General features: G+C 64.4%; 2 protein-coding genes across 3 annotated transcripts; both read right to left on the reverse strand.

The window, feature by feature from the left end:
- Positions 1 to 1,240: 1,240 nt before the first annotated feature.
- On the reverse strand, positions 1,241 to 2,667 carry HCRT (hypocretin neuropeptide precursor). Its single transcript, XM_015885654.2, has 2 exons — positions 2,221 to 2,667; positions 1,241 to 1,796 (listed from the first exon to the last, which is right to left on the reverse strand). The coding sequence occupies exons 1-2, from the start codon at positions 2,239 to 2,241 to the stop codon at positions 1,371 to 1,373; spliced, it is 447 nt and encodes a 148-aa protein (XP_015741140.1). The 5' UTR covers positions 2,242 to 2,667; the 3' UTR covers positions 1,241 to 1,370.
- Positions 2,668 to 2,784: 117 nt separating this feature from the next.
- On the reverse strand, positions 2,785 to 17,823 carry GHDC (GH3 domain containing). Of its 2 annotated transcripts, XM_032440918.1 has the most exons (12): positions 17,523 to 17,823; positions 17,316 to 17,446; positions 16,659 to 17,235; positions 16,362 to 16,551; positions 16,220 to 16,291; positions 15,978 to 16,111; positions 15,807 to 15,895; positions 6,076 to 8,562; positions 5,769 to 5,972; positions 5,495 to 5,570; positions 3,812 to 3,921; positions 2,785 to 3,642 (listed from the first exon to the last, which is right to left on the reverse strand). In XM_032440918.1, exons 1-12 carry the CDS (start codon positions 17,749 to 17,751, stop codon positions 3,457 to 3,459), a joined length of 4,485 nt encoding a protein of 1,494 aa, XP_032296809.1. In that variant the 5' UTR covers positions 17,752 to 17,823; the 3' UTR covers positions 2,785 to 3,456. The 2 variants fall into 2 exon arrangements, with proteins under 2 accessions (XP_032296809.1, XP_015741122.1); XM_015885636.2 differs by lacking the exons at positions 15,807 to 15,895; positions 15,978 to 16,111; positions 16,220 to 16,291; ... (2 more) ...; positions 17,316 to 17,446; positions 17,523 to 17,823 and adding an exon at positions 13,212 to 13,406.
- Positions 17,824 to 18,027: the final 204 nt, after the last annotated feature.

Here is an 18,027-nt window from a genome sequence, read left to right on the forward strand (position 1 = left end):
CCGATAAGAAACACATCAAACCCACAAAGCCAGACACCGTTTAAAAGCATCTGTAGGGCGGGTTCAAGCCATCAAAGACAGGATGCTGTTGGTCACCCTCACTCTGTGGGGCAAACTGTTAGTGTGGGCGTGCTCCAAGCATCATCAGAGCAGTCTCAGCACAGCAAGAGGTGGCAATCCACATCTCCCAGGGACGCAGCTCCATGCAATAGCTTGGGGTGGAAGGGGCCTTTAAAATCACCCAGTGCAAGCAAATGAGATGCTCTTGTGGCAGGCAGAGCCCAGCACCTGCACTCCAGGAGCTGGGGACTGACAGCCAGCACCGTGCAACAGCGAGGCTCTGGAGCTCCAAACCACATTGGTGGCCAGAATGCCATGTGCCACGGGTACAGGAGGCAAACACTGCTACGTGGCCATCCCAGGGCATCCCGCAGTGCCAGGGGTTCCCAGTGTAGTACCCAACACCCTGCTCCCATCCCTGGGGGGCTCCTGACCTGGCTGCAGCTGTCACACTGGGCACCGGGAATTTGGGGCTGGGGCAGAGTGGGTCCCTGCCCTCTGCACGGTGAGCCATGAGCTTCTCCCGCTCCCTCCTGGGGCAATCAGTGCAGGAAGGGCGCGGAGACCCCCGTCAGCCCCGGGAAGGTCTCCCGGGGACACCGACAAGGGGACGGGACACTCGCGGCCGGCTCGAGGGCTGCACGTCGCGGGGTAGATGAAGCCCGGCCGAGGGACAGACAGCTTGGGGTCCGCGACCCGCCCAGCCCAGGGGGCTTCGAAGTCATCCCGAGCAGCACCGCCTCCCTCTGCCCGCCCTCCGCCGCGGTCCCGGGACGCAGCCGTACGTGTGCCGTCAAACCGGGTGGCGATGGTGTCGAGGAAGGTGTTCTGCGGAGCCAGCAGACCCTTCATCACTGGCATCGTCCTTCCGGGCCGCCCACCCCGGGCTGCGGGACCGAGCACCGCCTCCCCAGGACCCCTCCGCAGGTGCTGCCCCCAACGGCGCGGGTAATCCCGGCTCGGCCCGGCCCGCCCTGGGCTCCGGCTCCGCCCCCAGCCCCGCCCAGGGCACCGGGGGGGTCTCGGCACCGACGGGCACCGGCAGCTGTTCGGCTGCGCGCGGCTCTGCCCCGGGACCCGCTCGGTACCGGCTGCAACGGCCCCCGGGAGGGGCGGGATCCATCCTCGGGCCGGGCAGCAGCACCACAGCCCTCCGGGCTCCTGCAGGGACGAGGCCGGCTGACATCAGGCTACCGTTTATTGTAAAAGGCCAAGTACGCCGAGCAGCCTTGGCCAGGGCCACAAGGAGGTATTTAGAAGTGCCATTGACACCGAGCCCCCCGCGGATCCCCCCCACCCCGCAGCCCATCTCAGTAAAAGCTCTTTGCCGTTCCCCAGCCCTTGGTCAGGTCCTTCTCCGCGTGCTCCTGGCACTCGCTGGGGCTGCCCGCAGTTCCCCTCGGGGTCGCCGCCTGCTGAGCGCCCGCTGCGCAGCTCAGCGCATCGCGGCAGGCGGCGTCGGGGCGCTCCTCGCGTTTGCCCATGGTGAGGATGCCCGCCGCGTGGTTGCTGGAGCCGTGCAGCAGGCGGTACAGCCGGCTCTGGAAGGCTGTCGGGATGCTCTTCCTCTTGCCCAGCGTGAGGATGCCGGCGGCGTGGTTGCCCATGCCGTGCAGGAGGTCGTAGATACGGCAGGAGCAGGTTTTCTGCCGGCAGCACTCGGGCAGACTCTGCCGGGCCCTGGCCAGGGAGCAGAGCAGCAGCAGCAGCAGCAGGAGGCAGGCGGATCGCTGCAGCTGCACGAGAACGGCCGCGTTGGTGCAGGGCTCAGCCCCCACCCTGCAGGTTTCCTGCTCATCTCCGCTGCTGCAGCACCCACAGCATCACCCCCCTGGGGCACATCCAGGGACAGACGGGACCCCAAGGAGATTCGCTCCTGCCCCCAAAACCCAGCCTAAAAAGCACACTGTGAGCAGGAGTTGGCTGCAGGTATATTCACCGACACTTACCTGTGCTGACACAGCCAGCACCCTCCCGTCATCGCTGAGTGCTGCAGGAGGAACTGGGAGCACCCACACATGGCTCGTGCCAAAGCACGGTGCCGCATGCAGCGTGTGCCCCGCACCCACACAGGGCCGAGCCCCCCGACCTCTGCTCAAAAGGGAACCGGCCCAGCCCTTACAAAACCCCAGCAGTTCCTCTGCCCACCCCCAGCCCCACCTTGGCATTGGGCACCTCCATCCTTCTGGGTGTCTTCAGGTGGCCAAGCGGTGCTGGCTCATGTCCCGCTGGGGCTGAGGAGCGCGGCCGCCCCGAGCCGCACACCGGGGCTTTATAGGGGCGGCCCCTCCCGGCCCCCGGCCCCGCACAATAGCGCTGCCAAAAATACCGTCCGGTCTCCGGGAGATGCGCGCTCTTTGTTGTCGGTAGCTTGGAGACCGGTCAGGCCTTTCCCCTCATTTGTGGCTCTGTATTATGCGGGTGCGGCGCGGGACCGGGGTGCGCGGCACTAATGAAGCCATAATTACCCGAGGGACCCGCGGCCCCACAAAGCCGCGTGAAGGTCAGAGCCGGAGAAAGCGCCAACCGCTCCCAACAACGGCAGCTCTCAGGTCAGCTCCGCGTGGCCCCATTAGGCTAATTACCGCCCGAACAAAGGGGCGCCGGGCAGCCGCCGGCTGCGAACCGCGATGACGCGCGGGGACGGTGCAAATGGAACCGGCAGAAGGACGGTGCCCGCATCGCCACTGCCACCAGCACAGACAGGGACAGCAGCACACGCTGTGGGTCTCACACACTTTTATAAACAGAGCGCTCTGCAGCCCCAGACCACCCCTCACCCACCGCCCACACCTGCGGTGTGCTCCCCTGTGGGACAAGACCGGGATAAGTTCCCTGATGCCAGAGGACACAGCCCCCAGCAGCTCCGCTCTGCAGTGGTCCCACAGCCCCTGACCCATTGCCAGCTGTTCTACAGGTGCCTTCCCAGCCCCTCTGCACAGCAGGGGCTTGAGGATACCTGGGAAGACCCTGTGAGAAGGGACAGGGGTCGGTCAAGCCCCTTCCGGCCATGCAGGCTGTCTCCAGGGCCAGCAAAGGCAGAATCTGCAGCCCTGACAGCCGAAGCCCACAGCTGGGGCGGTTCTAATGGGGAGGGGGGTGGCACAGCAGGCTGGGGGTGCACGCACACAGCTGGGTGCCAGCAGCCCAACCCTCTGGCCCCACTGCACAGCACCCATTCTGGAAGCAGATGGAAGAGGCCTGGGAAGTCAGAGTGAACAGACAGGAGTGAGCCCCCCCCCAGTTCCCTGCAGTGCAGGCAAATGACTGTGCTGGCCCCACTTCAGCCCCTCAGCATCCTTCCTGCTCCCATCCCCAACTGTGCCACAGGTTCTCTAGTCCCTGTTCCTGCAGCAGTGGCTGCTCTGTGGGGGCTGCCTGAGCCCCAGACTGGGGTCAGCAGGACGCTGCATCACTGCCTCCTTCTGCCTCAGGGATGGGCTCCAGCGGCGCGCGCAGCCGGGAGGGCTCCGGCGAGGCCAAACCGTTCCTGCCGATGCCGCAGGACTGCCCAGCGTTGTGGATCTGCCAGAGGTTGTCCAACGCCTCCGCCTTGGCGTGCTTGAGAAGGTCAGCCTGGCCCTGCCGGGGGAAGAAAACATCAGGGGATCAAGGATGTACTGGGCACCGGCTCATCATGGACCACAACCAGCCTGTGCTTCTGGAGCATCTTTTGATGCTGGTCCCACCTCCCTGCACACCAGCAGGGTCAGCAGTGGGGGACAGGAGCACAGGAGCATGTTCCTCTCACCTTCAGGACGGTGATGTTCCAGGCAAAGCTCTCCAGTGCTTTCTGCAGCTTCCGTCCCCGCAGCCCCTCCTTGGCCTCGATGCGGTGCAGCTCCTTGTGGAAGTCCATACCTGGGCATGTGGCACATGGAGCCGTGCTCAGCACCACCGTGCGTGGGGACAGCCATTGCCACAGGGGATGGGGATGGGGATGGGGATGGGGTGTCTTTCACCCAACAGAGAACTTCACGGTCAGCCTCAGCAGCCCTGAGCCTCCTCCCCTTAGAGAATGATGTTCCAGCACAGCCCCCACCAACTTGCCCCCAGTCCTTGTTGGCTTTGGATCCCAAAGCCCATAGGATCAGGATGGGCTGCAGTGGCCCCAGGCAGAGGCATTGCCCCCCCATAACTGCAGCCCACCCAGAGGGGCTCAAAGAGGAGCTGTTGCCCCCTCCCCCCCCATTCTGGAGCGTGTGCCCCCACACTGTACCGCATGATGTCCTCGTGAGCGGGTGCTAAATTTACCCCTCCCTGACGCAGCACTGTCTCTGGGCCCACACGAGGGCTCCCACACACGCCTGCTCACCCACACACTGCCAATCAGCTCACACCCCCTCCCTGCACCCCCAGCCCTGCCGCCGGCACCCCCAGACCTCCCCACAGCGCCCATAATGCTGTGGCTCAGCCATGGCACCATGGAGTGAATGGAGGTCATGGCTGCAGGACCACAGTGTAGGGGTCAGCACATCCCAGACCTCTGCCCCCAAGGAGAACAAGGGACACAGGGCAGCGCTCATTTCTGCAGCACAGCAGAGGGCTCCCACAGCCAAAGTAGTGCAGGAGATGCAGAGCCCACCCCAGCCTGCACCCCCAGCCCCCTTGCCGTGCTCCACATCACTGACGATGTGGCGATGCATCCACAGAATAAACAGGGCTGCTGGCAGCAGCTGTCACGGGTCAGTGTGGCACAGCGTGGACACTCTCCTCCCCACCCCATACAGTGTCCGGCAGCCCTCCAGCCCCACGGGTTACCCCCACACAGCCCTGGGGCCAGCAGTGCTATGGAGCAGCCACAGCTGCCTCTACAGTACACAGGATCCTGGCGTTGCCCATTAGTGCCCACCAGGAGCACGGTGCTGGGAGTGGGGCAGCAGTGCTGGGCAGCATTGGGGCCCAGGGCCAGGTAAGGCTGCCAGCAGCACCTGCCTGTGTGGGTTCAGCCATGTGTCTTTTAAGTCATAACATTCAGTTGCCACTTCTACCGTCAGCCTCAGTCTGTTATTTCTGATGCTAATTATATTCTGGCGTTTGGCAGCTAATGACTCTTCTCCGCTTCCTCATCAACCTCCTCCGCTCTGTGCGCTCCCTCCCAGCCCCCCCCAGCCCCCCAGCCCCAGCAGCACTCCCTCACTGCAGGCTCTGGGCAGCTCCCTGCACCACTCACAGCACTGCCAGGACATGGGAAGGGTAAAGAGCTGAGCCCTGGGCTGACCCTACAAACTCTCTGGAGCCAGGCAGGCACCCACACCACTTGCACTCTGCCATACACTGCAGGTGTGCAATGCACAGACTGAAATGCCAGCACACTGCTGTGCACAGCTCCAGAGCCTGGTGCTGTTCTGAGCAGATCCCCATGGGGACAGTGTCCCCAGGCAGCTCAGAGGCACAGCACCCTGCACACAGCCCTCAGCACCCCCAGACCCACCTGCCTGCTGTGCCTGGATGAGCTTGCTGTGCACCACGTCAGCAGACTCGATCAGCGTCCGGCTGGTCTGGATCATCTGAGGAAAGAGGGGCAGTGAGAGGAGCTGCACAACCCTGAATCCTCCGTGCTCCCCACCCCCCCTGCCTGCAGAGCACCTCCCAGCCAGCCATCCCTGCTCCGGGATGGGACCCATCCTGGGACACCACAGTGCACAGAGCTGCAGGCAAACACCTTGGAGCAGGACAGACCCTGAGTACCCTGAGCTGGCACTTACCGTCTCATAGGCAGTGAGGACCTTGCGCAGCAGGTCGGGGATGGGGCCCTGTGCCTCCATGGGGGGGTACTGCTCAGCCAGGTTGAGGGTGACACTGGGTGCGCTGTCACTGTGCAGCAGCCATGCAGCCACCGTCAGGATGCACTGCTTCATGTTGGCGGCGGGCGTCAGGCCACACAGCTCCTTGAAGGAGACCAGCGCGTTCTGTGGGCAGAGAACAGCGTCGGGCTGGGCCAGGAGCACCCCCAGCCCCCCCAGCCCAGTGCCGCCTCTCCCCAGACCCCACAGTGCCGTGTGGCTGCAGTACCTGCACATTCTCCCTCAGGTCGGTGGCCTCCCGCAGGGGCTGAGTGGCCGTCCGGAAGACCTCATCGATGGCCTTGATGCCGGTGGCTTTGGTGGAGGTATATTCACGCACCCGGCGGCCCCGGCGCCCCGCCAACCCCCGGCGGTGCCCCTTGCCTCCCCCGCGGCGGTCGGTGATGGCCACATGCACAAAGAGGGTGGCATGGGGCAGGGGCTCCCCAGTCAGTGACTGAAGCGGGACGTGGCGGTATCCGGGCTGCAGGCACTCGAAGGGGATGGTGTACTGAGCAATGAACTCATCCCCAATGTAGTCGTCATCCAGCACAACGAAGCGCAGCACAGCCAGCTCGGGTAGGTTGATCTGGAACTCCAGGCTCTCATCGAAGACGGGGTTGTCCCCGCTCTGCAGGGCCGTCTTGGTGCGGTGCTCAGCGCAGTCAGCTGGGATGCCATGGATCTCAGCACAGACGTAGGGCTCCACCACCTCCCCCTTGGCCCCTGAGCCCTTCGGCTTGGGCAGGTTCTGCCCACTGATGACCTTGAGGTGCAGGAGCTGCGCAGGCACCCCAGGCAGGGAATCCTTGGCATTGGCACTGAAGTAGGAGACCTCCTCCCGCATGATGGCAGGGCGGAGGACGTAGCCACAAGCCCCGTTCTGCCGGAACCAGCCTGCGTTGAGGTCCATCATCAGCCCCGGCGTCTGGTAGTTCATGGCCACCATCTGGCAGCCGCACTTCCAGAAGTCCTGAGGGTTCATGTTGCTGGCATCAATGCGCATGGGGCTGGGGTAGACACGGGAGAGGAAGCGCTTGTTGTAGCTCACCAGCTCGGCTGGGCACTCGTTGGCGAAGCGGCCCGCCTCCACCTCACTGAAGGAGCACATCTCCCAGTAGCGCTGCCCGCGCCGCGAGCTCTCAAAGTCCTGGAATGGGACGGCCTGGCAGAGGCTCACCAGCTCCGAGAGCTCACGGCTGAGCCGCACACGCCGCGGGACCCCCCCTTCCGCCACCTCACGGTCCTCCTGGCCCAGCCTCCGTGCCAGCTCCCAGCCTTCCTCCTCATCCGACACCTCCCCCTCGCTGTCCTCACAGCTGGGTGGCAGCTTCTTGCCCTTGATAAGGATGCGGCCCTTGAGCTGCTCTGGGGAGGGCAGATAGGAGGCGGCGGGGTCAGGCGGCTCCAGGTAGAGCTTCTCACCCAGTGTCTTGCGCAGGCACTGGGCGGCCAGGCGCTGCTGGGCAGCAGAGCAGCGCACCACCAGGCAGAGGATCAGCGGGTAGGCGGAGGCGGCGAAGGCGTGCTGGTCGATCAGCTCCACCACGGAGCGGAAGGGCACGCAGGAGGCGGCTGAGGGGCTGGTGTAGACCACAGGCTCACCCTCGGGGCCATCCCACAGCACCAGCTCAATGCTGCGGCAGCCCAGCCCCAGAGCACTGACGTATCCACTGATGTCTGAGCGGCCCCAGAAGTTGTCCTCCAGCAGGCAGGCGCTGTGGGCAGAGCTGATGTAGTAGTGGGAGAGAGGCTGCGCCATGTCCTGGCACACCCGGCGGTGCTGCGGGTCGAAGATGGAGCAGTCAGAGGAGAGCAGGTAGCGGGTGAAGCCGTCGATGGCCAGGTAGCCCTTTTCCCGGCCCTCTTTGGAGGGCTCGTACTTGCTGACAATCTCCAAGCACTTCTCCTCCGTGACGCCCTCCATGCCCTGCTCCACCTCCAGGAACGTCAGCAGGTCCTTCAGGCCCAGGTACTCCTTGTTGCTGGAGAACTGCACCAGCAGGAAGAAGATCTCGGGCCGGGTGCAGAGTTCGCAGTACGCCTCCACAAAGAGGTCGCAGGCCACCTCGGTGCTGGGACGCTCGCTGGCCTTCTGCAGCTCCTTGAACTTCAGCTCAATGGTGGACGCCTTCATGCCAGGGTTGAGCGCTTTGATGAGCTGCACGGCGCGGGACACGGGGATGTGGCCGGACTTCTCCAGGTCGGCGAGGTCGAAGACGGAGGAGATCCAGGAGGTGCGCAGGCTGGGGTGGCCAGACCCCAGAGCCTCAGGTGTGTGTTTCCCGTAGGACAGCAGGTACCGCAGCCCCATCACCCAGGCGCTCACCACATCGGCTGAGCTGGCCACCAGGTCCAGAGACTCATAGTTGTCTCCATAGATGATGGAGAAGGCGCACTCATCAGGAAACTGGTCGGACAGGCCATTGCTGCGCAGGATGGGTGTCTTCTTGCCCACACGCACCTCCTTCACCGACTTGATCTCAATCTTGGCCTTCTCTGAGTCCTTCTTGGAAGGCTCCCAGCGCACGGAGCGCATGTCAGTGTCCAGCACAAAGAAGCGGCTGTACATCCGGGAGTTGGAGCGCACCTTCTTCAGCTCACAGCCCTCCAGCATGAAGGAGATGCAGGCAGCTGCACTGTTTATCTTCCGGTCATTGGGCATCGTGCTGAAGGAGACCGTCTTCTTCTGCATGGGCCGCTGCCGGGAGCCATCCTGCCAGGGTGGCAGAAGGGGCAGATCCATCAGGGCAAGGCAATGTGCACTCCCCATCCCCCAGGCTCCCACCCCAGCCCCAATGCACAGTGAGGGGTCCCAGGAGCTCCCATGCCATACAAAGCCCTTTGGACTCACCGGGCCCTCTCCCCTGGCCCTGGAGGTTGGGAACTGGCTCCAGCTGGGGCCTGCCCCACTGCTGGGCTTATTTTAACTCTGCATTCCTTCCTTCCTTCCTTCCTTCCTGCTCCCAGCCCTGAGCTGGATCCTACCCCACCACTTGCTCACCCCCAGGGGCAAAGCCACACACAGGCACTCCCCGGGTCTGCCGGATGCTGGCAGGGAAAGGCTCCAGCAGGACCCCCCGTGCCCACCTCCAGGCACCAATCCTGGGCAATGCGGGAAGGGGGTCCCCAGGATGGGGAAGACCCTAACAGTAACGAGCTGAAGTGAGGGGGGATGGGATGGGGAACAGCAGGGCTGGGAGCATATTATGGGATGGATTTCATTAAGTAGTGCAGCAGGGAGATTTAATCCACTTCTTCAAGATTATGGTGAGTCACCTCTAATCTGGTGGTGTCTCTGGCACATGCAGGCTCTTCCCAGCTGCCAGGGTGTGCGGACAATGAAATGCCCCTTCCAGTACCCCAAGAGTTTTCACATCTCCATGGCAGAGCTGCTGCAGGCACACACACCACAGCATTTCATCCCAAAAGGTCTGGATTTGGCTCTATGGGTCCAGGCAGCCCTGACCAAGGACAATCAGGACAAGGTAGCCAGCTCCAGATAAGGGTGAATGGGAAAAGGTGCCCCAAGGAAGAGGAAAACAGCCCTTATCCCCATCCCTATGCCAGAGCTAGCTGGATGCTGCTGGATCAGAGGGAAAAGCCATGGAAACATCTAAGGACCCAGATCAGCCTCCCCAAGCAGGGAGAGCATGCTCACAACAGCATCCTGCTGAGGTGCTCAGCCCAAGGCTGAGTCTCAGTACTGGGCACAGAGTGCTCAGCATCAGGCTCATGGGAAGGGCTGAGCCTCTGCACCACTGTCAGGATGCTTCCTGTGAGCAGCAATCTGAGCATGGCGCTGCCTCGCAGCTCCAGACCCAGGCACCCACATGCAGGTGGCCCTGTCAGCAGCAGGGAGTGCAGCCACGCTCCTGCACTGGGGCCAGACCTGCAGGCCCTGCAGACCCACACCCAGCCCGGTGTGCACCCCACCCCTGTACTGGGCCCCAGCGCAGAAAACAGGAAATCCATCCGGAAAGGAAACACGGGGCGGGGGGCCTGCTCGCACCCAGCAGCTGCCAGGACCTGCCTCCAGCTGCTCCGGAGCTTGCCCACAGCAGGCAGCAAACCCAGCCCTCAGCACGGGCTCAGGAGAGCCCTTGGTGTGCACCACAGCATGCGCTGCTCAATGTGCATGCATCCACAGCCAGCTGCTATCCACCAGGCTCATGCACAGGGAGAGCGAAGCCGCTGCTCCCAGCAGCAAGTTGCTCTGGCATATTCATCTGGCTGAGCTGGGATGTGCTGCTCTGTGCCCAGTGCTTGGCCAGGCGCGGGCAGCAGCGGGGCAGGCAGAGCTCCCAAGGTGCAAAGTAGGTCAGCAGCGTGGGTGGGACACGCAGTGCCTGTGGCTGGGAGAGCCCCGCCACCGCATGGAGAATCCCAGCCACGGGGCACAGCTCCAGCACGGGGCAGCACTGCCATGCAGCACACAGCCATGCAGTACACAGCCATGCAGTACACAGCCATGCAGCACGGCCAACCACTGTGCCCACGGCGATGCTGACCGCAATGCTGACTGCCAGCACCCAGCCGGGCATGGACGGCACGGCCAAACCCAGCTCCCCTCACCCTGCCTGGCTCTGCAGTGTGTGCTAAGCTGCACTTTAGCCAATTACCTGCAGTGATTAGTAGCCTGGCAAGCACAGCAATCCTAATCTCAGTTGCCACGTGACCCGCTCCTTACCCGGCTAAATGAGTGCAGGGCCGGGCCCATCAGGTCACAGACCTGCCCAGCTGCTGCTCCCCTCCCGTTATCCTCAGGGGAATCTCCAGCAGTTAAATGGCACATAAAGGTGGGATACAGAGGAACCAAAAGCCTCCGGGGTTGAGGAGCACGGGAAGGAGCCGAAGCTCTGCTGCCCAATGGAGGGAAGCAGGACACCTTGACCCAGTAGGGCTGCGTTTGGTGACACGGCTGTTCCTGAGTCTAACTGGGCTGTGACACATCCCATGTCCCAGTTCTCCCCACTACCATGGCCCAGGCTGGGCAGTGTGAGTGGGGTGTGGGCAGCCAGCAGCAGAGGCAGCAGGAGGCCAGGCACAGCCAGGGCTCTTCTCCACTCGTCTGTTCCCTGCCAATAAGACCGAGTGACACATCCACTCCCTGCTGCACCAGCTGCCACTTCCCAGCAAGGGGCTGTGGAGCCTGGGCCCCAGTGCAGAGCAATGGCACTGCTCCAGAGCTTACACAGTGAGGGATGGCCCCACGTGGAGGGGATGAACAGCAGGGTGCTGGGAAGGGTCACAGCCTGCAGCAGGAAGGAACAGGCCCGGAACCCCCCTCCAGCATCTTCCCAGCTCACCAAAACTTTCAGTTTCCAACTCAGGGAAGAAGCAGGGAACAACTCCTCCAGGAGGACATGGGGACTGCCCTCCCCATTGCATCCCCACACAGCTGTGCTCCCATCACTGTATGGGGCCAATGGACCCAGCACAGCCAGCCCTGGGCTCCCCCAGCTGATTCTACTTTCAGATTCACTCCTCCAATCTTTTCTGGAAATCCCATAGAATAACAGAGCCCACAACTCTACCCACATGTGCTTCCACTTAGTCACCAGGCAGGGTCTGCCTGCAGCCCACAGTTAGTGGGTGCCCTCTGCCCAACTGCAGCTAGTGGGGGCCAGGCTGGCTGTGACACACACAGAGCCCCAGAACAGCCTCAGCATCCTCGGGGGATTTGGGGTCAGACAGTTGCTCCCCAGGTCCTTCCCATGGGGATACAGACACAGCGATGCACACAGACCTGGATGGGGTTCGGAGAGGCAGCAGCTCCCCACAAGCTTGTACAAAACCTGAGCAATGGAGACCTGCTGCTAAATGGCACAGGATGCTCTCTATCCTCCCTTTCCTGCTTGGGGACATAAGAGCCTCCCTGGGGGACACTATGCAGGATCACTATGTCCAAACAGGGAATAGCAGAGGAGTACAAGCAGCAAATGCCTGTGTGTTCTTTCAGCAGCATGCCCACCCACTGTCCCCACCAGACTCACCCAAAGCAAGGCCTCAGCCCATGTGGTGCCTGGGGCTCAGCCTGGGGAACTCAGGGCTGCAGGATCCAGCACTGCACAAAGATAGGAACCTGCAGCCCCCCAACAGTGGGGAAATACCAGGTCTGCAGGGACCCAGAGCCACGTGGCAGACCACGAGGGGCTGGGGACGGCCATCTCAGGCTGACCTCCATTGGCAGCGCTCCTCCAGCACTGGTTCAGGGCCACCCAACCTTCACCAAAGGCCAAACTCTGTGGTGATGCACAGCAGCACCAGGGCTTCATGCAGAAAAGAGGCAAAGAGAAGTGAAGCAGCCCCGTGCACTCCTTCTTATCCCTGTGGGGAGCAGGCAGAGCAAAGGCTGCAGGAGGGACTGGGGACCTCATGAGGTCCCTTGGGAAAACCATGAGCACACAGCCCTCGAGGTGCCACGGAGCCTGGGGAGGAGTTCTCATCATGCTGGTGATGGGCAGCAGTGTGCAGGAGGTCCACAAAGCCTGGGTCGCTGGGTCAGGAGGGCAGGCAGCACATAGCAGCCCCCACACAAGGTATTAATAGTACCGGAGCTCTATCAGCTTAAAATAGGCTGCCAGGAGTGGGGAGGCGGTCCCGGGCGGACGTGACCTATTGTGTCAGTGAGCAGCGCCGACGTAAGCACAATTAGGGGGGCTGCTTTAGAAAAATCACGCACGTGACCCACTGCCCACTGCCACGGGGAGCTCAGGGGACCCCCTTGACCCACGGCCCCCTCAGTGCCCCTGCCCAGCCACAGAGAAGGTGGCAGAAGCTGGTCCTGAGCCTCAGTGCTTCTGCAGGAGGGAGCTCAGAGGATGCCCAAGAGGCAGGAGCACCCGTGGGTGCCCTCCTGCAGGCTGTGGAGATGCTGCCATGCAGTGCCAGCACAGGGGCAGCACGGTCATGCAGGGAACTCACGAGCAGGGGATGGACGGTGCAGTTCCCGGAGGCACAGAGCACAGGCCCGGCCCGGGGAGCGCACAAAGCCTGAGCTGGGTTTGCCCTTGGGGGACCCCGGCGACGGGCAGAGCGATGGACCCGGTGCCAGAGCTGATGGGAGCGGTGCCCGGCACCAGCCACACACCGGGAGCGGGGTCTGCTCCCCTCCGCCGCTCTGCCACCACCCGGGGGCACGGCGGACCCCGGCCGGGAGCGCTCGGGGGACAGCAGGGGCGGCAGCAACCGGCGCACAACCGCTCCGCCAGGCTGGGCTCGGCCCACCGAGGCGCTCCGCAGCACCGAGTCCTGCGCAGGTGCCGCCCGGAGCCAGGGGAGGGGGCGAACAACGAGGGCAGCCCCCCGGGGAGGGGAGAACCGCGAGGAAGCGGGGGGTCGGGCCAGAGCACGGGCTCTCACCTTCATGATGCTCGCACGGGGCGCGGCGGGTGCGGGGCTCCGCTCCGCCGAGTCCTCGCGGCTGCTGCTCCCCGAGCCCGAACCGGGGCTGCCGCCACCGCCGCCGCGGGGCCCGTTGGGCAGCGGCGCGGCGGGGCGGGGCGAGCCGGGCGGCGGGGCGCTCCGGGGCCCCTCCGCCATCCCCGCGGCACCACAGCAGCGGCCGCCGCGGGGCCCCGGGCGCCCCGGTGCCTGTGCCCGCCGCCGCTGCGGGCTCAGTGGCGGAGCGGGCGGGAGGCGGCGCGGCCGTGAGGAGGGGACGGGCCGGGGCCGAGGGCGGGGACCCCTCGCCCCCCCGCCCCGGGCTGCTGCCGTGCACGGTGACAGCGCTGCCGTGCAGCGACACCGGCACCTTCGAGCCTCCGCTCAGCGCCGCAGCGCACGGACTCGGTGCCCGCCCCAGACCGCCGGGACCCCGGCCAAAGCAGCACCCTGCAGCCTGGTACCGAGCCTGCATCCTGGGAGCCACACCTCAGCCTGGTGCACAACCCCAGCCAGCACCTGGCAGCCTGGTACCCAAAGCGAGATCACATCTTGGCATCCTGCGTTCCTTTGCTCAAACCCAGACTGGCATCCTGCAGCCTGGTACCCAAACACAGCCCACACCCTGCAGCCTGCACCCAAAACTTGCCTGCATCCTGCTCAAATTGCCCGCACACCCCACAGCCCGGCACACTGCACCCAGCCCATCACTGCTTGTCCAAGCAGGAGGGCTCAAGCTTCTGCTGTGGGGCACAGTGGGGCAATGGGGAAGGGCTGTGGGCATGCATGGCACAGCAGCAGGATGTGATGCACCACGAGGCTCCCCAGGCTACGTTCAGGCCACAGATGTCTGCAGTGCAGGGCTGGGAGCACCACACAGAGCTGCTCCACCTCAGCCCTTTATCCAGCACCCACCAACTCCACACTCCAGTAACACCCAACCCTGACAGCACTGAGCACTTCTGATGCACACTGGCCCAGCACCAATGTCCCTGTCCGGATATTCAGGGTCCCCAAACTCTCCCCACCACACAATTTCTTCCCTGCTTGCAACAGGAATTTTGCTCCAGGCTTATTTCCAGCGGGGCATGGGAGGGAAGGGCCCTCCGTACCATTGCTACCATGGCAGGAGGTGGTGGCTGCACTGCAGGGATGCTTCATGCCTGCCTTGTTTAAGACAATGTCTTCTGCCAGCGGCCTTGCTTGCCCCCACCCTGATAACAGCTGTGTGCTCAGCAGGCTCTGAGCACCACGGCTCGGTAGCCCTTAAAATAAACCTTAACAAGCAGGGAAAGAATCAGTTCCCCCCGCCTGGTACATTTGTGCCTCAAAGGCCCCAGCGGCCCCAGACACTCCCAGAGCCCCAAACAAACGCTGAGCTGGTTAAATATTCATGACCGACCCTTCTCCAGGACTGAGGATAACAAAGGCAACTTCTCATCAGAAGGAGAGTCAGGGTTGTCATCAACAAATCACTTAATGAGGATTAAAAATAAAAATAAAAATCAGTCCCAGAGCTCTGTCCTTTATTTATATTTGAGAGATAATCCTCTTTTCTTTTGCATCTGGTTTTGTTTGTTTGTTTTTTGGTCCGTTTGTTTGGGTTTTTTACATTAAAAAAGCCCCTGCTGGAGCTGATTGTTTCCCACCCAGCAGACAAGTGCCAGGGCTGCAGAGGGGCAGCAATCACTGCTGCCAGCACACACCCTGCCCCAGGGCATCCATGCCAGGGGACACAAGGCTGCAGGGCCCCGGGGCTCCCCAAGGCTCGGGAGGTTTCTGCTGTTCCCCTGTGATGGCCACCAGCTGTGAACCCCCAAAGGACCCTCGGGAAAGGCACCGCTGCCCCACATCTGGTGGCACTTGATGGGCACTTTGGCTAAGCATGTCTGGAAAGGCCCTGAGGATGCCCACCTGCAGCCACAGTCCCACCCTGTGCCCAAAGTGAGTCCTGAGAAAGGCCAGGGTCACACTGCTGGCTCCATCTGCTCCATTGGGTGCCCTCACCCCAGTCCCACTCCATGCCCGGTAGGTGACACCAAGCAGAGCCCAGCGCTGCCCTTAGGAGATAACGGTGCCCTGGATGACGGCCAGCAGCCGCTCCTCCCGCAGCACCCTGGGCATGGGGACGGGGCAGCCCATGGCCTCCCGCAGCCGCGCGAAGGACCCGGCCCCCACCAGGTGCAGGCGCAGGGGCCCGATGCTGCCCTTGAAGCGGAACGACTTATAGATGGGGAAATCCTCCTGCAGGCAGTGGTCCAGCTGCAGAGAGGGGAAGGGGCTGCCAGCGTGATCCCAAAATGCTGTTTTCCCTATGGAACAGCTGCCATCCCCCAAAACCCAGAGCTCCAGCTCTGATACCAAACAAGGAAGGAGCCCCTTGGCCAGAAGCCTTCAGTGCTTGCGGGGCTCCCCATAGGCGCTGCCTGCGGGCTCCTGCTCAGCACTCAGCAGTCAGTCCCGGAGGAATCCCGCAGCCGACGAGCACTGCCACCGCGTGGCGGCCGGGCGCGCAGGGAGCGCACAGCAGATCTGCTCCCTTCCTGCCCCCAGCAAACCCCAAAGCCCCCTTACCTTGTGGCGTTGCCCCTCTGACAGGTCCCGCAGGCCCCGCAGCTCCACGAACACCTCGTAATGGGGGGCACCGGCCCCTGAGGAGGCACCTGCAGCAGCGCCGCCAGCACGTCACAGCCACCCTCTTGGGGAGGCTGGGGGGAGGTGACAGGAACTCTTTGGGGTGCTCACCCAGCAAGGTGCTCTCCACACAGATGTAGTCCATGAGCCGGGCACCCGGCCACATGCCCACAGCACGGCACAGGCTGTGGCAGAACCGATCCTCAGGGATGCTCTCACCGCGCACGTTCAGCGCTTGGCTCTCCCTGTGGGCACAGCAGGGCTGGGTATCCTGCACTGGGGAGGTGCCAGCAGCACCGTGCACCCCCACAGCCTGCCTGAAGGTGAGGAGCACTGAGTTGGGGAGACCTCACCTGCGCATGGGCTCCACCATAGGGCACTGCTTATGAAAGCCAGCCACCCGCAGCACCTCTCCAGCAAGGCACCTGTGTGGGCAGCGTGGGCGTGAGGCTGGGGAGGGGCTCACAGCCTCCCTAAGTCCTGCAGCAGCAGCACCTGTACTCCCCAGGCCGGGCAGTGAGGATCACTTTGTACTCGCGTCCCTCCCAGAGCTCGCCCAGCAGCACCGTGCGCTGCTCCTCCTCCTCATCCACTGGGCAGGGCAGGAACTCACAGAACGCCCACTCTGGGCACAGCACGAAGCGAGGCACGGGATCTTTTGGCCACAGGTTGACACCGAGCAGAGCTGGGCAGAGAGCGGCTGTGAGCCCCCGATCACCCTCCTCATCCCCTCTGCGGGGCACAGACAAAGACCGACCCCTACGTGAGGGATGCCGCCCCCCCAGCACTCACCTCCTGCCACCCGGTACCAGGGGCAGTACAGGGGCAGCCCCTCGCAGGCCACCCGGCGCAGGGCATCGCAGTACAGCCGCTCCCCACCGCGCACCGTGCCCACCACCACCACCTGCAGCTGCGGCCACAGGCGCCGCACGATGCCCTGGAAGCCCCTCTCACACTCGGCCCGCAGCTCTGCCGCCCGCGCGCCGTCAGGGACCAGCAGCGCCTGCAGCCGACCCCGCAGCTCCTCGGGCAGCCCGGGCCGGGGGCTCATTGTGCCCAGCGCCAGCTCGTGGGCCAGCTCGTTCCAGCCATCCCGCAGCACCATCAGCGCGTCGTGCAGCTCGTTGGGCAGCCGGGCCTCCAGCACGCGCAGCGCACGCGTCCGCAGGGCGAAGAGCAGCTGCACCCGCAGGGCTGCGGAGCGCACGGGCAGAGCGGCGGCCTCGGGGGGCGAGCAGTACAGCGTGGGCAGCGGGCACAACCCCGGGGCGCGGGGAGCGGCGGGCGCCCAGCCCAGCACGGCCGTGCCACGGAGCGTCAGCGCCTGCGGGAAGGTGCGGTGCAGGGCGTGCAGGTAGAACAAGGCGCCCTGTGCGGAGAGATCGGGGGGGGCTGCAGGGCGAAGCCGCGGGGCCCCGCCCGCACCGCGCTCCCCGCAGCCCGCTCTACCTGCAGCGCGGGCTCGGCGCTCCAGCAGCTCCGCAGCGCGGCGCACAGACTCAGCGGCGGCAGCGGCTCCGCTCGCTCCCCGTCGTCGCAGCGCGGGTTCAGCGGGTGACGCTCCCGGAACGCGTCGGACCCTGCGGGCGGACGTTGGGGCTCAGAAGCGCGTCCCGCCGCCCCCGCTGCCCGCCCTGCTCCCCCCGCCCGGCTCACCCGGGGCCGCACCGCGGGGCAGCAGCCGCCGCAGCCGCCGCTCCTGCCCGTGCCGCACGTCGATGCTCTGCAGCTCCAGGCGGCGCCGCTGCCACCCCGAGGCCCGCAGCAGCGCGGCGCGGAGCAGGCGGTGCCGCAGCGGCGGGGCGGACGGCAGCAGCACGAACACGGCCACCAACAGCGCCACGACGGCAGCCAACATCAGCCCGGGGACGGCAGACGGCAGCATCCCCGCAGCCGCCCCGCTCCCGCTGCCCCCCGGCCCAGCTCCCCCTCCACGATCGCTGCCGGCTGTTCCGGCTCCGGCAGAAATGACGGGCAATGAGCGCGCCGGGCCCGCCCGCAGCCCCCCCCCGTGAAATGAGCTCAGGGCGGCTCCGCCCCTGCGGCCAAAGCGGGGTTTATTTTCGTTTTCTATCTCCGTTTTATCGGATAACCGCGCAGCCCCTCCCCGCCCCCCCCGGCCCCGACGGGGCGACGCGAGCAGAGGAACGAATCGCAAATA

Source organism: Coturnix japonica, chromosome 27, assembly GCF_001577835.2.
Source record: "Coturnix japonica isolate 7356 chromosome 27, Coturnix japonica 2.1, whole genome shotgun sequence".
In the NCBI taxonomy this organism is placed as follows: Eukaryota; Metazoa; Chordata; class Aves; order Galliformes; family Phasianidae; genus Coturnix; species Coturnix japonica.